This window comes from Aythya fuligula, chromosome 1 (assembly GCF_009819795.1).
Source record: "Aythya fuligula isolate bAytFul2 chromosome 1, bAytFul2.pri, whole genome shotgun sequence".
NCBI lineage: Eukaryota > Metazoa > Chordata > Aves > Anseriformes > Anatidae > Aythya > Aythya fuligula.
The window spans coordinates 117,478,195-117,497,137 of NC_045559.1; the positions used below are offsets into that span (position 1 = coordinate 117,478,195).

Consider the following 18,943-nt stretch of genomic DNA (forward strand, 5'->3'; position numbering starts at 1 on the left):
TATCTATTTGCATATTCTTGAGGAATGTCACAAAGAAAAAAGCTATCTACTTTTTAAGCTTTATTTCCAAATTTCAACGAGTTCCAAAGCAAGAATTAACATGTAACATACCAGGTTTCTTTTGAACCTTTAGTAAGTGATCTTGCTAGAGTCCACTTACATTGTATCTCCTTTATCCCAGAGTTTCTCAGCTCCTCAGGGAGCTCCTGTGCTAGCTCCTCTCTAACAGCACCTCTGTAACTGGTGCACGACTTCCATCAAACAAATCTCTTCGCTTTTCCCTGGGTATCTTATACACCCAAGTTTGACTAACTTTATTTGTAGGTGCTATGGCTTGGCCCAATGCAAACAACTGAACTATAGCTCCTAAAATCTCTAAAATATTTGGGTAACATTTGTTTTTCATTACTCGTGTGCAGTGACTAATGAAAGCGATAGATGATCATCTGTTGAAATGCTTTTGACAACTTGTAGTTTGTGGCATGTGGTCCTAGGAAAGCGTTACTCAGTATTTCTTCTAAGTTATTTATTTCTGTAAAAACATCTGTTAATACTGTACGTGGCTTCTGTAGTGCTCCTTCTCTGTAATCTGTAGAGAGTGGCTGTGATGTAGAACCCGCTTAATCAGTGCAAGTACATATGGGTGTTTAAGGCTTTCCTCTGGAAGAAAGTACTTAACAGCTTTCACTGTTAAAAATAAAAAGTTAAAAACAAGCCTATATAATAGTATTCACATAACGGACCACAATCATGAACTTGCACTACAGTATTGACATTTTCCTGTTGTCTTTTCATGAATTGCTTACAAAATAAGGTTGTAGTAACCAAGTAAATGTTACACTATTTACCAAAGGATGTCCAGAATACTATTTTTTTTCAGTAGTGCAGAGTCCATGAATTGCAATCCTTTTGATGAAAATTCTGGTTTAAATAGAACACTCTCTTGAAGATTAAGAAACCCTGCCCTTTTTTTGTAAATATATATATATGTGTATATATAAAATAAACCACACAGCCTCGTCATTGTACCTGAGTTAACCTGTTTGCATCCACTTGAACCAAATGTTGTGGTTTCACACAGCAGGCAGCTTAGCCCCCACATAACCACTTACACGCTCCCCCGCAGCAGGCTGGGGGAGAGAACTGGGAAGGTAAAAGAGCAAGAATGTGTGGGTTGAGATATAGACAGTTTAACTGAGGGGAAAAAAAAGCTGCACAAGCAAACCAACGCAAAGGATTCATTCACTGCTTCCCATTGGCAGGCAGATGTTTAGCCACTTCCAGGAAAGCAGGGCTTATCGTGTGCAGCTGTTTCTTGGAAGACAAATGCCATCACTCCAAACATCCCCTCTTGTCCTTCTGACCAGTTTGGGCCAGCTGTCCCTGCTGTGTCCCCTCCCAGCTCCTTGGCAGGGCAGCGTGAGAAGCCAAAAAGTCCTTGGCTCTGTGCAAATGCTGCTCTGCAACAACTGAAACATCAGGGTGTTATCAGCATTATTCTCATCCTAAATCCAAAACATAGCACCATGCCAGCTACTATTTAAGAAAAATAACTCTATCCTAGCCGAAACCAGGACACCAAAACTGAAGTAAAATCACATAAAAATTAAACCACAATTATATCTAGGAGAGGTGAATTGTTATGTTTTCTTTGTTCAGTAAGAGTTTTATGAGTAGTTTCTATAAAATCAGAATATTGTACAGGATTAGTAAAAAAAAAAAATGAAAGTTTTGACATAGATTAGGTATAAGAAGTCACACAATCCACCAGAGAAGTTACTGAGTCATATTAAAATCAATATCAAAATACTGATCAATATTAAAATCAATATCGAAATCAACCTGAGCAATATTGGTTGTTTGACATAATAGATCCTTATTTTGTAGAGCTACCATCTGGTATGTAATCTGTTCACCTTTCTGGCCTCTCATGCTAGACATTTAAATTGTTCTCTGTATAGGTGCCTCTTTGCATGTCTTTGTGTCTAACAACCACCTTCAGCCCTCTTTTTTTCTATACAACTTTACAGTTTGAAATTCTAGTTTATAAATACATGAACGGGTAAGTAGACTAGTTGACTGACCTTAAGCAAAGGTCAAAGCTGATGCTTCTAATGTGCAAGAGAACTACTTTCTCTCTATATATATATATTTATATATATATTATTTATAATTATATATATATATTCTGCTTTATATGCTCAGTTTGGTGAGCATTTTCCTTGTTGAAATACTCTGGGTAGCTGAAGCCACCAAATTTGTTCAGTTATATAAATATGAAGGAAATCCTAGCTAACTGAAAATACCCGTATGTTTTCTCTCCTTCATGAATTTCTAATTTTCTTAGCCATTGCTACTTTTCCTCAAGTATTCAGTGTCAACATTTATTAAAATGTTGAAAATATAATAAAATGTTTAGGAGGTTTGTATATTTTAACTTTTATATTTAATAAAGCGTGCCTTCTATAATTATAACTGAATTAGTGGCAGTCATGTTCTTCACCTCATGTTTAAGCCACATATGTTGCTAAATTCTGAAGTATTTTCATGCAAAAAATAGTTCTGTAAAATGCTGATCTCTTTGAAGCCTATTAAAATCGAGAAGTACATAAAACCTTTAATGATTCGTAAAGCTCTTTTGAATAGGACACATTACTTTCACAAAATTCATCTGCTGTTTACATACACAGATTGCTAATATTTATGTCTATACAGGCGCAAACCACTTTGTAGAAATCTCCTCGAAGAGTTAGTGTTCTACATTAGTCCCACAGAAGGTATCTGAGATAAACTTAAGGACGTTTCCTGTTTTGTTTTCTTGGATAAACAACCGTGAAGTACTTCAGAAAAGTCACTTCTCATTTTCACAAACAGAAGTAAAACTTCTCGTTTTTTAACAGGAAGAATGAGGCAGGATTAGTAGCCATACAGTACTGCATTTGGTGCATCTTGAGTTGATGTCCTAGAGTGACAAAGAGAGAAACTGTTACCCATTTACTTAATCAGATCAGACTTCTTCTTAACAGAACTTGAGTGGGGAGTGGTAGTAGAAAATCGCTCTTGTGTATATTGTCCAAGTTTTATTTCCGAAGTACTTTCCAGAGTTATGCTTGAATCTCCATGAATTCTTCTACAAATAAGTTGGAATACAGTCTTACGGACACTTCTGGACATCAGGAAATACATAACTGGGTCTAAGCAACTGTTAAAAGATGAAAATATGAGCATCACCTCATTGCTTCTGTGAATGATTCCCCTCCAATAACAAGGTGGATTTTGTAACTGTGATGTAATGTAGACAAATCGGAAGATGTGGTATGGAACAAAACAGATGGTGAAAATAATTAGTACAATAAAGGAATTCCTTGCTGTCTGGGTATATTTTGCTGCATTGGGGAAATTAGATCTTCTTCTTGAGATTTTCAGAAGGTTCTTGGCAATTTTAACATATGAAAGTATCAAAAGGAAAAAAACTGTCCAAAAGATTATGACAATAATGTAATTTAAAACTGCTTCTGTCATTGCATTCTTTTTAGTTCGGTAATGAAAGCACATAGTAGAATTTCTGACCTCACTCTTAAAGAAAGATGGTACAACTACTACTAGAAATCCTGTTAGTGCAAGTGCCCACACAGCGCAACAAATATATATACTTTGGGTAGCAGTTATCATTTTAGGACGCCTTACAGACTTAGTTATTTTTACGTAACGATCTAGACTAATGAGTCCCAACAATACTATGCTAATGTACATGTTCATGTAAAATAGAGTTCCAACAATCTTGCATAAAATATGTCCAAACATCCAGGTGTTATTGTTAACGTGGTACAGTATTCGGAAGGGAAGACAGAAGATCAGCAGAAGGTCTGCAATGGCCACATTTAGCAAGTAAACTTGGATGGAATTCCTCTTCTGGTGAATGCACAGGAAAGCAAACAGGGCTATAACATTTCCAGCCAATCCAACAACAAAAATGACAGAGTAAAAAAGTATTAAAGCAAATGACAGCGCATCATCTTCTAAGAAACAGTTGGTGTTGTTTTGAATTTCGGAGGCGTTTGTGGCTAGGTGGGTTTGGTTACTCCAGGAGGCTTTGTGTGGAGGAATGGTCAGTAAGTCAGCTGAAGCTGCAGCCATCATTTATGAGGATTTTCTTAGCTGGTCTGTAAGGATGCAAAGAGAAAATCTAAGAATTAAATCATCATAGGATCACTTTTGTGTCTCTGCTTGCTTTGTAGTCTTAGGTATATACATAGTCTTACAAATAAGACAATAAGTAAATAAAGTAAATGCACCAAATTGTACCCAAGTAGAAGAAGGACTTTCAGGCAAATACCATGATATAATGTAATGCTAGAACATTTAGTTCCCTGTTTTTCTTCATGCAAAGTGGGCAAGAACAGATGGTACAGAGTACTCACCCGGATTGCTATTCTTATTATTACATTTTTATTACTATCTTAAATTGTTTTAAAATCAACTACTACGTTTTGTTGAAAAAAATAGAAATTTACATTTTTTTGCTTGATCTGTAAGTACAAATCAAATGTTCTCATGTTATTTTTGTGGGTTTTTTTCTTCTGACACTGAGAAAAAAAATTAAGATGCAATGAAGTGTAAGCATAACTAAGTACTGTCAGTTTGATAAAATACATAAAAATACATGTATATTAAGTCAATTCTAAACTCAATGCTATTGATTTTAGGTAAGTACCCAATGCCTTGCTTGTTAGTCACTGGTTTTCATTCAGAAAAGCAATTGCCGTTTGATGTTTATTTGGCCATGTAATCTGTTGTAACACTGTGAGTCAGCACTGTTACGTTAGCTTCTTTTTAATAACTCATATTTTCATTTAAATGTACGTATTTTTTCCTTTTGTTGCAAGTTCATAAATCAAGATTGTGCAAGGAAACTAATTTTAGCTTGAAAACTACATTATGCAGTAACAGATTGTTTTCACATCTTTCCTTATTTTCATAAAGTTTTTAATTTCACTGAGCTTATTTTTCACCAGGAAGGTACAGTCTAAAAGATAAAAATCAGCTTTGACCAAAGAAAGAAAGCTCCCTCCCAAAAGAAAAAAAAAAAGAAAAAAAAAAAAAAAAGTGGTTAGCACAGCGGAATAGCAAAGAACTGTTTAGAGACTTATGACTATTAATAATATATTTTTTTTCCTTGATTTGTACGCCACAGTGGTAAAAATTTGGTGTTTGCAGCAACAAGCTTCTGTTCTCTCAATCTCAAAAGAACTGCAAAATTGTTTTTGGTATTCAGAGCAGATGTCTCCAACAACAGTAGGAAAAAAAAAAAAACCACTCTTTACCATATACACAAATTTAAAATAGTTTTTTATTTGCATGGTTGGTCTTAAAAATGCAAATTTGCATTTAAATGTGTGATATAGCTATGGTAGCATTTTAGGCAAAGTGCATAGTAAAAGCTGATGTACATACAGAATCTGAATTATTGAGAAGGCGGTAAAATATTTTAGTATTTCATGTTGGCTGATCTTAAAATTGCATTAAATATGGGCAATATATTGGCAGTTTTAAAATTACTGCTGTCTTTTCATATTTTCATTTAGTAAGGTATGAGCTAGAAGTAATTTTGAAAGTTGTTTCTGGTTAAAAAGAATGCAGTACCTTCAAATACGTGGTAAAATCTATATATTGTTTTAAAATCTTATGTCTGTTGCTTATCTGTAAAAATGCTTCACATCATGAATTGCATAGTTAATTTACATATTTTAGGTGAATGAGAGATGGAAAAAAGCAGTTACACTGCAGATACATCAGAAACATAAGTTTTGTTATCTGTAAGCAGGCATGCACACCAGCTGTAATTACAGATGAATTAAAGTCTGAAGGCTGGTAGTGCCTTTGTAATTAAGAGACATTTCAATAGTAATTTGTTTTAGTGTATCTTAAGTATAAAAGAAGCCACTTACCATTTCTGTTTTAAGAGCTTCTGCTGATTTTGAAAACCACTGCTGAAGACAGGGAGGAGTAACATGCATGTCCTCTTATTAGAAAGCCAGAGTACCAGCTTCTCTATGAAAGTATGAAAATCAGCTGACACAGTGCAATTAGCAACAAGGGGAAGTTTTAACTAGTGTTGCAACTGTTGTGTTTATTTGAAGGTATTTTTAACTAACAAAACTCAGTTTATTGAAAAGATTGATTTTGTTGTTAATTTGGGTTTTTCTGGGAGAGCTTCTATCTTAAAGTTTTCTATGAATTGGAGATTTGGATTTTTTTTTCAGAGAAAGTTTATTTCTGGTGATTAATGCCAGTGTCTTCCTTTTTGAAAAGCCATTATGTTGGTACAGCATGGAAATAGTATTGCTTCTTAAAGTTTTATGTGTAAGGTAAAGAGAAATCAACACCATAGTGAAGTGGCACATTTTCCTTTGTTGGTGTAGACCTTATCCATCTGCCTTCCCTCCTTGCTTGGAGTGAGAAATCTGAGGTTCATTTTTTTCACTCAAAGTGGCAGTGGTGATAGAATGTGAAAGTGTGCAGCTTCACAGTTTCAATAAGGCAGAAGTATAATAAAACACCTGGAGATAATACCACCTGGTAACATTATTTTAAATAGGATGTAAGGGGTTGAAGATCATGTTTATAAATTGCAAATTTTAAAATTGGTTCTAGAAGTACTATTAAAATAAGGTAGCCTGAATTTAATGATAACTCAAGAATGTTGTCTCAGTATTCCCCTTAGTATTTGAAATAAAAATTTGCATGTTAACATTCTTAATATATCATCTGTCTAGGAATCAGGCTTGTTTGGGACTGGGTTTCAGTTAGACTTGCAAACAGGCTCTGCAGTCTTCCTTGAAGCTACTTGCTCTCATACAATTACAGCTTTCCAAAGAGAAATGGATGGTTACAGATGATTTCTTAGGTAGTCAGATTGAGCCCCTTGTAGTACCTTTGCACTAGTCTGGCTCAAAGGTCTAAAATGGTTATTTTCCTTTTAAAGATACCCATCTAAGACCATACAACATGTGTAGAGTGTTATTTTTATTTTCATCACATGTTTTTATTGGAATACCCTTGCTGCTAGTTAGCTACTAGGTAGTACAAATACTTGGGACAGTGATCACCTGAAGTTGTTCTGTGCTTGTTTTTATGCCTTTTGAGTCCTCCTCAAGACCCAGCTGAACTAGACAAAACAGAGCCAAGCTTGTTGTTTTCCAGTTTTGCAGAAAAAAATTTGATGTTACTATGTTATCATAATTCCATCCTGATAATTAATAGGACCAAAATGTGTAAGCGCAGGTATTTATAGTTATGTCACAAAATCTGATTACCATGCTATACCAAGAAGTAAATAGAGCTCTTGTAGAGTTTAGGGATATGGTTTAGTGGGGACTGCTAGCGTTAGGTCAGAGGTTGGACTCGATGATCTTGAGGTCTCTTCCAACCTAGAAATTCTGTGATTCTGTGATTCTGTGAAATGATAAGTATCAAAGGTAACAACAGGTCATGACTCTCTGTGAGTATATAGGTGAGACTATGGGTAAGCTGAGCTTTTTCAGTCTTCTGATATGATAATTATATCCTTCAGAGTCTAATATAGTAAGCTTGGCTTTGAGTATTAGAGAACTGTGGGTGTCATACAAAATGGTCCTCAACCTAAATTAAAACCATACAATACAGGTAGTGCACAAAATAGTATAGAAAGAATTTGCATGTGGATTGTTCCACTCTTTGCTTGGTCATCCATACAGGGAAGTTGTAATTCCACTGTTTCAGATTTGAGCAGTTTAGTTCGCCCCCAAAAGCAATTTAACCTTAGATCCTCTGTGTGGTAAGCAGCTTTGTTCTCTCAGGTTCCTTGCAGGAGGATGAGTGTACAAGAAAATCTAACTTAGGGCAGCACATACTTGTCTTGTGAGAAAAGAAGGAAAATACTGAAAGAATGTAGGGCATCCTATTTTGAGTTCCTAGTTTTTTAATTTAAGCAGTAACATTTCCTCAAGAAGAGGTGTACAGATCTGATATCCTTTTAAATAATACAGTTGACTGTGCAAAGGGTAGCTCTGAGTAAATGTAGGAAGTTGATCGATGTTAATTGCAGTAGTTGGGCTATGTGTATTAAATACTAAATTGCATTTTGGTAGATTTTGTCAGTATGTTGCTTCCTCCCACAACAGTCACTATCCTTCCAAATAGTCACATAGTACTATTCTTTTTTTACATGTTATACCTCACTATTATTAGTGGAAAGACTGTAGAAAATCAAAGGTACGGATGACTGTGCATGGAATACAGTTTAGAAACCTAACCAGTTTTATCATCACTTACTAGAAGCATCACAGGGATGTTACGTTTCTTTCCTGCAGCTGGAAAGTGATTAGTGACTTCTATGATTAAGGCTCAAAGCAAGTTTTATGTTCTCTGTAAGAAACCCACTGTGTCACAGGGCAGGATGTTTTTGTTGTGAAGCTAGAACAGGGTAAGGCATAAGGTAAAAATAAAAAGCAATACTAAGAAAGAAGTTATCAGCATTCGTTTTTATCTTCATTTTATAGTGATTTCAGTTTGTGTTCCTTGTGAGTTCCATTATGTCATGAAAGGGTTTTACTATGCTTGGTACAAGTGAAAAGAAAACCAATGAAGAGAGAGCAGCTTGTGCCAAAAATATTGGAAATGAAGAATTTCTTTTAAAAATACATTTTTTTTATCTAGCTTCTGTTTGCAAATATTTGAAAGTAAGTTCTAAGGTGCAAATTGTATGTTTTGAAATAATATAATAATTTGCTTTTTCATTGTTTTTGTTTTCAGCCACACTGTGTACTGCTTGCCTCAAAAGAAAATTCAGCCCCAGTAAAGCTTGGTGGCTTCGGGGTAGCAATTCAATTAGGAGAGTCTGGGCTAGTTGCTGGAGGTAAGAAACTGTCCTTCAAAGTTATATAATATTATGCATGTTCTGCTGCAGAGTTCTGTGCTTCCTATGCAGCCTGGCCTGCAAAACTAGGGCTCAAAAATAATCTTTCACTAAAGACTTTGCTAACATAATATATGCATGCAGCTGATCTGAACTGCTAGTAGAACGTACTACGTTGTTGTGTGTACATTTACTGAGTAGTAAATCCCTCTAAATGTTACTCAACAATGGCTTACGCTGTTTTTACCAAAATAAAAATGAAAAATGAAAAGATTTTTCCATTTTAGTACAATCCTTGACATAGTTAGTCCATGCTTGACAAAGCACACAAAATATAGATGCTGTCAAAAGTAAAATGTATATCAAAGCAATTGACTAAGGGTTTAGTACAGCATCCTTAATGCTCCCATATGTTTCTTAAGCAGTTTCTGCCAGAACGCTACACTGTTTAATAGCAAAATTTTACTAGCTTCCATGTGTAATTCTTTCCTGTTTTAATATTTCATTGTAATTATTGCGTAAGACATCAGTATCTTGATGATGTATATTTTTTGACTAAGTGTGTTTTGTTTTTTGTGAATTTTATTTCCTCTAGCTGCCTTCCATATTGGTCCAGACAATAGGGTTATGCTTTAATCAGCCTGCACAGATGAAGGAAGACCCAATCAGTTTTCTGGTATTTTCATTACCAGAGTAGGAGACCACAACAAAGGCTTTTATTAATTTTGCTTTTTTTTTTCTTCAAAAGGGAGTAACTTCCTTTCAATACATCTCAGTACCTTCTTCAAAAACTCACATTTCCATATCTAATTGCTTTAAAGATCTGTGTCAATTTGGCTTTTATGTGACCTTTAACATGAAAAGCAAATCCAATTTAAGCATATCAGCACTTCCATTCTCTTCCAGTAATTAATAATACTGTGGATATTTTTTGTTACCTACAGGCCTAGATACGTCTTTTCTAAGAAAATACCCATTCAGTTAAGCTAAGTTTTTTCCTAAATAAGAAGCTCATTTCTTTCTTTGCTTTTGCCACGTTTCTCAAATTATATCTTAGCCACTGCATTTTTTAATGATAGTTCCTACAGTTTTGTTTATGATTCTCTCATTTTTCTTCTTTGTGTTCTCTCTGAACAACTTCATCCATTTTTTCTGTTGCAGTTACTCTTCTGGAGCTAATCAGATACATCGTACTTACTTTCAGACTACTAGCTGTCTCACAAGAAACCTGAAGTTCAGCTTGGAAAAAAAATCCTTCATTTTCCCCAAAATTCATCGTGCCCTTCCTTTCCTGTTACCATTCACTGTTCTGCATCATTCATGTGCTCAACTTCCTTGCAGCTGCCAGTGCTGGCCTGGCCCTTCCTTTCCTATGTAAATGTTTTAAGTTCTTTTTAGTTCTGTTTGCAGTACTTACAGAAGCTTCTTCTTTTCTTTTCTTTTTTTTTTTTTCATAAGCCTCATCAGTATAACATTTCTCTGTTAGTTATCTTTTGCCTGTGATGTGTCTCAGTCTCTGCCATATCATTATGCCTTTATATCTTTCTTTCCTCTTTCTCAACTGTCACTTTCAATTTGTAATCTTTGCATCAGCACTTGTTACCTTCAGCTTCAAATTCTTCACACTTTCAGGGATACTTAGAGTATTTCCACTTCATTTATATACCATATAATGTCTCAATTCTACTACTTATTTCAAGTTTTCTCCTTCACAGACTCCTTATCTCTTTCTTCTGATCTTCCATTCCAGTCCTTGTACCTCAAACTACATCTTGCAGTTCTTTTCCCTTCCAGAGTCCTTTCTGAAGGCATATTACTAGACACTCCCCTACACAGAACTTGCAAGATTTTATTTCTTCAACTTTACAGTATCATTCCATATGTAAAGGTTAATGGTACTGTCTGTACTGGCCTATCGATTTCTTTTAAGAAATTGTCTACATAACTGTTTAAGTTTTTATTACGCCCTACATATAAATTCTGTTTTGTAGTAATAATAATAAAAAAATAGATCTTATTTGTCAATTTTCTCCTGAATGAAATAGAAATTGTCCTTACAGATAAGATTATGTGCAGTAAAATAACCAACATGCTTATGTTCGCATTCTTTTTCACATTTGTAGGTTTTAAAAAAATTGATTCTGCTTAACATAGTCAATTATTTCACCTCTAGCATGGCATTTCCCTTATTTAGTGGTTGTTTTCAGCCGTAATACATCAGAAAATAAATTCTTACTTAAATAAAAGTTGTTATGGCATTAAGCTTCTCTTATTGACCCTAAAAACCAGTGTGCTCCTAACCTGTTTTGGTTTTAAGTACACCTTAAAACTTTTACAGTACTGGAAATACACTGTCTTATATGTACAGGAAGTACAATATTTACTAATCTTTCTGGATCTAAGTAATATGTATTACTAAAATATCTTAGAAGAATATATTCATTACTAATGTAAATTCCTAATGTAAATTCCTATGTAAATGATTCTAGTGTTCAAAAATAGAAGAGCTTTTATCTTTCTTTATTTTATGTTGCTTGGAGTATGCTTGTATGTTGCTTTATATTCTAAGCCAGAAAAATAGATAGCTTTCCCTTAGAAAAAGCATGTCCCTGATAAAAGTAATGTAACAGTAGTGATGTTCAGCTGATAGGACTCTTCCCTTATTCTTGCATACAAAACTCAGCCATTAGCAAAACCTCTTTAGTATCCGTGCTGGTCACTCTATTCTGTGGTAATATTTTTCTTCTAAAATAGGAGCTGCTGTATCTAAAACATTTAGCAGTTACCAGTGTTTTAAACTTTTTTCTTTCATGCATTTGTGCCATTTTGCTTACCTTTTTATATTGATACATCTGTGCCTGACAGGCCCAGATTGTGTGTTGCCCAGGAAAACACAAATAGGATGGAATTTGCTCCCTCAGTTTCTGCTAAGCCTACTGTCTAGGAACAGCTTTGCTTTACTTATCACTATGGCATTATTTTTTGAACTTAACAAAACACGGCTTTCTTTCGGTGTGCCTAAATTTTGAGGGGAAAAAAAAAAAAAAAAATTGGGGATTTTTGTAATACAGCTAGTTCCAGCTTATATTGAAAATAAACTGGTCCCAGTCTTTTGACATAAGTGAAAAATCAAGTTTCTCATGATAACAAGATGACATCATACTATAAGTCACTAGTGAAGATGCTTAGAATAGATTTTAGGAACATGATAGATGAATAACTAACAACCCGGTGGAGTTTTATTTTTAAGAAAGTTAATTTCTGTTAAGCAACTACTCAAAAAAAAAAATGAACATAGCTGTAACTCATTTTCCATAAGACCAAAAGGGAAAAATGTAAGGAAATACTTTTTATTCCACTATATTTGCCTATAAGCTACAGTACAATGAATAAGAATTATGAGTTACAGGAAACTGTTTCCATGAACTATCAGTCTCTGAAGGCCTCTTTTTCTTGCAGTTCTTATGACCAGATTTAGAAAATAATGCTAATGTGTATTCATTTGAAGCATTCATGTAGGTATCTTAAGATGGAACATCCTAATTTGTAACTGAAACTCTTCTGTGAGACAGGCTGTAGACAGGAAGCAGTCCGTGTTTGCATGGTGATGATGCAATGGGAGTAGTGGAACCTGAGAGGTCAGTGAGTTAGTAGAGCAGTCTTGTATTACGATCTCTGTCTTCTTGCATGGGCAATTTTGCTTTCAGAAAATGGTATGAGTCGTCACAATGCTTTCTGAAATGATCATAGAATCATAAAATATCCTGAGATGAAAAGGGCTCACAATGATCACTGAGTCCAACTCCTGGCTTCATACAGGACCACCCAAAAAGCAGACCATGTGTCTGAGAGCCTTGTCCAAACGCTCCTTGAACTCCAGCAGCTCAGTGCTGTGACCACGTCCCTGGGGAGCCTGTCCCAGTGCCCAACCATCCTCTGGGTGCAGAACCTTTTCCTGACACCCAGCCTGACCCTCCCCGGTGCCAGCTTCAATAAATGTGTCATCAGGTTTGGCAGACAGCAAATAGCATTTATGCTTATTCTCAGGATTTGTAGCTAGTATGTGGGATAAGAGTCAGAAGAAGCTTCAGTGGTGCCCAGTGCCAGGACAAGAGGCAGTGGGCACAAAGTGGAGCCCAGGAGGCTCCCCCTGAGCAGCAGGCAGCACTTCTGTGCTGTGCAGGTGAGGAGCCATGGCACAGGCTGCCCAGAGAGCTGTGGGGGCTCCTCCTTGGGGACCTCCAAAAGCCACCTGGGCACAGCCCTGGGCAGCCTGCTCTGGGTGGCCTTGCTTGGGCAGGTGGCCTCCAGGGGTCCCTGCAAGCCTCAGCCATGCTGTGAAACAAAAGCCATTGAATCCGCAAGTGCTATTTCCTGCACTTAATTTTCTCCCAGCTTCACCTAGCAGAAAATAATGTAACTGCTTAGACCTAAATGGTATGAGGTTCTGAACTAGCTGTTAAGTCTTGTTTATTGATGGACAGTTGACCTATTTTTACTTTTTTCTATTAGCAGCAAAATGTTGCTGCTAATCCACTCCAGTTTTGATTTTTATGTACTATAAGTTAGCTCCCCTAAGTTCCTTCAGAATCATGTAGTATCTTCAATGATCCTAACAAAACCACATAGATGGAAAACATCTAGTATGTTCTTAAGCACATAAATCTTAGAGCACACAAATACCAAGTGTTCTTGGTTCTTTGTCACCTGGCCTTCTACTACAAAAGCTACTACAAAAATAGCAAAGGAAGGCATTACCATAAATTTCCCTGCAAATAAGACCATGAAATTTGGGAGAAAATCTCTTTTAAGTTCTTTATTTTTGTTTTGTTCCCATTCATGTAAAATAATCTTCTTGGTGGTTTTCTATACACCGGTTTAAAATTGTATTTTTGGATATTTTTTTTATGCTATCTAGCTTTTTTTTTTTTTTTCCATCTCATCATCAGTGTCTGAATTATACAGTAAATCTTAATTTTTTTTTCCAAGGACAGGTAAAATGTTTGTAAACTGAGGTCCTGCACTAGTATTCTTCTTTCACTTAAGTGGAAGTGTTTCGTTCCTCTGCAAAACAATAACACCACTTCACTATGTTTGATTTTATTTTTTTTTTTTTAAAAAACAAAAACGATTGAGATGCTTCAAATCTTTGTCTTCAATAGATTATGTTTTATTTAAAGGATACAGCTGTGGTTTACTGTGTCAGAAATTCCACTTCACATCTAGGTTGATTTGAGAGGACTTACAGGAGGCTAATGTGTTTAAAAGTCAGCTCAGGTTTACTTCCCACATCATAGTATTATGGCTGAAAAGGCCAGTGAATCAATTATTATAATTTTTCTGGCTGTCATGTAATCTTTGTGTATTCATTTCTCAACACTAATATTCAGGTGTCCAGTTGTCTACTGACACATCTTTTATAATAGATTTTCTTCAGACAATCTTCTGTGCTGAGGCTGAATTCCCTGTTTGTTTTTTTTAATCCACTCATCTTCTCCCTACATCTGCTTTAAACATCTCTATTGTCTGGAGTAATGTGGAAAGGAATTAAAAGTTATAAAGTACGATTTATCTGATGTGTGTGATTCTTCAATTCCTTCCACATTATTCTGGACATCCCACTCTTTTAGAAACTTCTTAATTTAAGAACATATTTCATATTACACTATTGTGAGAGGTCAGATGGTGATGTTTATTAGTACCTCACATTTTTTTCCTAAAAATTATTTGTTCCAGTTGTTTCCTAATACATCGTTCAGATACTACTGCTGTTGAAAGACTCTCCTTCTGATATCTTGGTCATCAATCCCCTGCCTTAGGGATGACAAAATCTGATTGGGTCTCTCTATATACTCTTCTTCTTGTGGAAAGCATAGCCCTATTGTCTGGAATAATATGGAAAGAGTCATAGAAACTAAATTATCAAAGGTAAGTCAAAATTTATCTTTAGTGCTTGTAAATGGTATCAGATTGACAACATCTGAAGACTGAAGCTCTGTTTATCCACAGAAAAAAAGATCAGCAAAATTAGCAATTTTATAAGTTTCCACACTACTAATATGCCTCAAAACTGACAGGTCAGAAACTTGTCTGTAGAACTAAGATGTCTGATGTCTGTGACCATTCAGGCATTAAGCACTTCCTGAGACAGCATACACTTTGCAACCTGCATTTGCAAAGAATTGGATGGGGGCAAGTATCACATTGAACAGGTGCCACTGATGCATCTTCATATAATGATTTTCAGTTAATGCTATTCTAGAACTCTTAAGGAGAGCTTAGAAGCAGACAGGGAGCAAATCGATTTCCAGTCTTTTGAAAGGTTTCTTCTCACATACAACTGAAAATCATGTGTGTGTGCATGCATGCAATATTTATGCAAATATAGTGATGTTATTTTGCAAGGGCAGTCATTAGAATGTGTCTTATGAGTGCTCTTGTATCTAGAAGAAAAAAAGACCTGTGGCAGGCAGAAGATACCTTTTAAAGGGAAAATGCCTTTGCTTGCTGTTCTGTCTCACTCCACCTCCAAAAAAATGCAAAGGTGTTGCAAAAACACCAAAGAAAATGCAAAAGTTTCTGAAATATTTTAAAACGCTCAAACTGTTTTGAACAATATTAAAGTCTTACACTGGATATATATAGAGTGCAAATTTTCTGCTTGGTAATTATCAGCAAGAGTGATAGCTGGCCTAAAGAGCATTGAGTATCCATGATTTTACAACCTTTGTTGTCTGTAGATTTAGTTTATGCTGTTACTGACAGTCACCTTACAGATCTTGTAGTTGCAACACAGGAAAAATAATATCTATGTGAGTTCATACTCCATTCATTTTGCTGAGCTAAGTGCAGTACTCCTTGCTCAGATAAGTTTCTAGAATAACCTCAAAGTCATCATTTCCTCTTTTGCTGACCCCAGTGTAGTAGCTAGTTGTCATGGAGATGACAGCTGCCCCAGAAATTAGCTTTTTTAATAGTGTTTCAAACATCTTTGTGTATATATATATATATACACACACACACACACACATATGTATGCATTTTTCTTCTGCTTGACTGGACATTTCAGATCTCAACCAGTCAAGTTTCTGCTCATTCTGGGCTTGCTCTTTCATAGAGACGTAACTGTGGTCTGCCCACATGACTAAATTATCAGGATCTTGTAATCTGCATTAGAAAGGCTGCAAAACCAAATCATTTTGTGATTATTTTCACTACTTATAATCTAGCAGTAGTATATGACTATATTTTATTAGGTTAGCCTGGCCTTTTGTCTCACTTCATTTGCGTTTATGTAGTTCTCATCTTAAATTTGAAGTGAGTATTAACATTTAGTAGTACTGATTTTTCAGCATGCTGTTAAGTAGCATCATTTTAAAAATAGTTACAGCAGCAGTCTGTTGGGTTCTTACACAGCTGCGTAAAATTTTACCTATTACCTTGCCAGTCTAGTCCTTCTGCTTAACATCGAGCACTTCATTAATGTGGATTTTTATGGTATTCTGGTTTTGAACAAGGGCAACAAAGATCCAGTTTTTCTACCTGTGATCCAAGTTCTTTAACTTCCAAGACAGGAGAAAGAAGATTTGGGATGGTCTCTTAACTTAAGCTTCTCCCAGAGTTTGTCTTTAAGAGCTCATGTGTTCTAAATAATGTGCAGCCTCACGTGCTGGTGACATAACACTGAATAGCCCCAAGATAAAGCAAAATAGGAAGCCTGAGATAACAAGGTTATAATTTTTCCAATATCCCATAGAAATTAGGAAATAAATCTCAAGAAGCCGTTGTGTTTTTCTTGTTCTGTTAGAAATAATATGTGGAAAAATATTGTAATATGGTGAAGGCTGTTGATAATGAATATTGGAAGGGTGCAGCATAAAAATGCATGTTGTGTTTTGTCTGCAATTTTGTTAAGTGTACTGTTGCAAGCTGTGTTTGCACCTTGTTCATATTCAGTAGTTAGGTAAGTATTTTTGTATTTCCTAGTGCTATAGTCCAGAAGAGAAATAGAGGGAGGAAAGGAAATCTAAAAAATGTTGTCTAATATCAGGACACTGCTTTCAAACTTTAGGGAAGCTGATTAATGCTCCATTTCAAGCAAGTATTCTGTTCTGCATATATTTTCAAGTAAACATGAATAATGAAGGATTTTTCTTGCTTATTGATTTCTGCAAAGTCATTTTAACTTGAAACGTTATTTGCTTAAGAGAAAAAGGAAAAAAAATTACTTCTCATACACTCTTGACACTGTAGATTACTTATTTTATACAGCCTGTGATTAATTCAGGTAAGGTGATGCTCAATATATGAAAACCAGAAATTAAAAGATTGAAAGGAGCAAGCTGCCACTTCGATTCTTGTTAAAAAAATCATCTTATTTTGCCCCATTTCATCAGTATTCTGTACATCAACACCAGCACAGCCACGTGGTTGCCCTTGGCTAAGGGCCAGACTCCCACTGGTCACTCATACATACACACATAACTCTTCCTTCTCATCAGGACAAGGACAGAAAATACAGAATGGCAGACTGCTTACCAGTTACCATCACAGGCAAAACAGACTTGACTGGGAGAAAATCAGTTTAATTTATTGCCAATTCAAATAGGTAGGGTCAACAGGAAAGACAAAAATTAAATCACCTCCCTCCTTCTCCTTCCCAGGCTCCTGACACCCCACCCTGAGCAGCAGCGGGGACTGGGGTCAGTCCATAGCGGTTCCCCTCTGCTGCTCCTTTCTCCACACACTTTTCCCCAGCTCTAGCTGCAGTCCTTCAGGATAAGCCTGCTCCTCCGTGGGTCCTCCACAGGCTGCAGGGTGGGTATCTGCTCCACTATGATCTCCTGCAGGAGCTGCAGGGGTTGAACCTCTGCTCTAGTGTCTGGAGCACCTTCAGCCTCTCTGACCTCGGTGTCTCCAGGGCTGTTCCTCACACATTTTCCCCCACTCCTCACACTGCTGTGCTGCATTTTGCCCTTAAATATGCTTTCCCAGAGGCACCACCAGCTTGGCTGACTGCCTCAACTTCAGCCAGCAGTGAGCCCATCTTGGAGCCAGCTCCTACAGGCCATGTGCAGCATGGGCCAGCTCCTGCTGCTTCTCACAGAGGCCACCCCTACAGCCCCCATTGACAGAACCTCAGCACCTGCACCCAGTAATGCTGTTATATTGCTTACATAGCATGTGTTGCTGTTAAATATGCTATTTTACAACACAGGAGAAAATGTAGGAGGACCAGTAACTCTTTGCCAAGGACTCGTTTTCCTCAGAACAAGATGTACTCTTGGTAGGCCTTCTGTCTGTAGGCCTGTAGTATGAATGCCCAGCAGACACAAGTATGCTGGCAGAAAAAAAGAAACCACAAAATTAGGTCCACTTCTCTGACAATACATAGTAATTTTTTTAATATGTTCACCTCTGCAGTGCTTATTTCCTAATAACACAAGGTCCCAAGCTGAGAGTGGTGGCATGTAATTACTGTAAACACACATTAAATCAACTTCGGTATCACTTAGTATTTAGGTTGCTTGGTTTCATTATCTACTTGATCCAGACAACTGTTTCTCCCTGAAGCTTAATGCCTCTTTCAAATAGCTCTGTTTGTCCTTGTGATATCTTGTCTTGCTGTTTTCTTTTGAATAACCACTTTTCTCTTGACTTCCTGGATTCACAACAGCAATTAGAAAGTCCTATAGCAAGGCAGAATCTTCAGAATATATTTTTCCATTCATATGGATTAAAAAAAAAAAAAAAAAAAAAAAGATTTGAGCAAGAGCTTTATTACCACTAATATTTTGGGGTGTTTTGTTGGTTTTTGTTTGAATGTGTAAGAAAGGTTACACCTGCTCCAAAACTGCAAATGGGTATGTCTACACCCAGATGCCAGGAAGTTTACCACTGAAATAAACAAGACTTGGGTAAGCCAGGCTGCCTTGTGGTCTTGCATGATGTCTACTATATCAAAAATTTTCACACTGTGGTATGCATACCACTAATGTCACATGAGCAGGTTTAGCAATATGCCTGTACTTTGAACAGGCAGCTGTT

General features: G+C 36.2%; 2 protein-coding genes across 8 annotated transcripts in view; one reads left to right on the top strand and one right to left on the bottom strand.

Annotated features, from left to right (window-relative positions):
- Positions 1 to 18,943, top strand: part of CASK (calcium/calmodulin dependent serine protein kinase) — a 213,740-nt gene that overhangs the window by 112,124 nt on the left and 82,673 nt on the right. For all 7 annotated transcript variants that reach the window (XM_032194542.1, XM_032194549.1, XM_032194569.1 and 4 more), the window contains exon 6: positions 8,794 to 8,896. In XM_032194542.1, coding sequence (XP_032050433.1) covers positions 8,794 to 8,896 — 103 coding nt within the window. The remainder of the gene's footprint in view (positions 1 to 8,793; positions 8,897 to 18,943) is intronic.
- Positions 1,641 to 6,022, bottom strand: GPR34 (G protein-coupled receptor 34). The gene is made up of 2 exons (XM_032194607.1): positions 5,949 to 6,022; positions 1,641 to 4,163 (listed from the first exon to the last, which is right to left on the bottom strand). The coding sequence occupies exon 2, from the start codon at positions 4,138 to 4,140 to the stop codon at positions 2,995 to 2,997; it is 1,146 nt and encodes a 381-aa protein (XP_032050498.1). The 5' UTR covers positions 4,141 to 4,163; positions 5,949 to 6,022; the 3' UTR covers positions 1,641 to 2,994.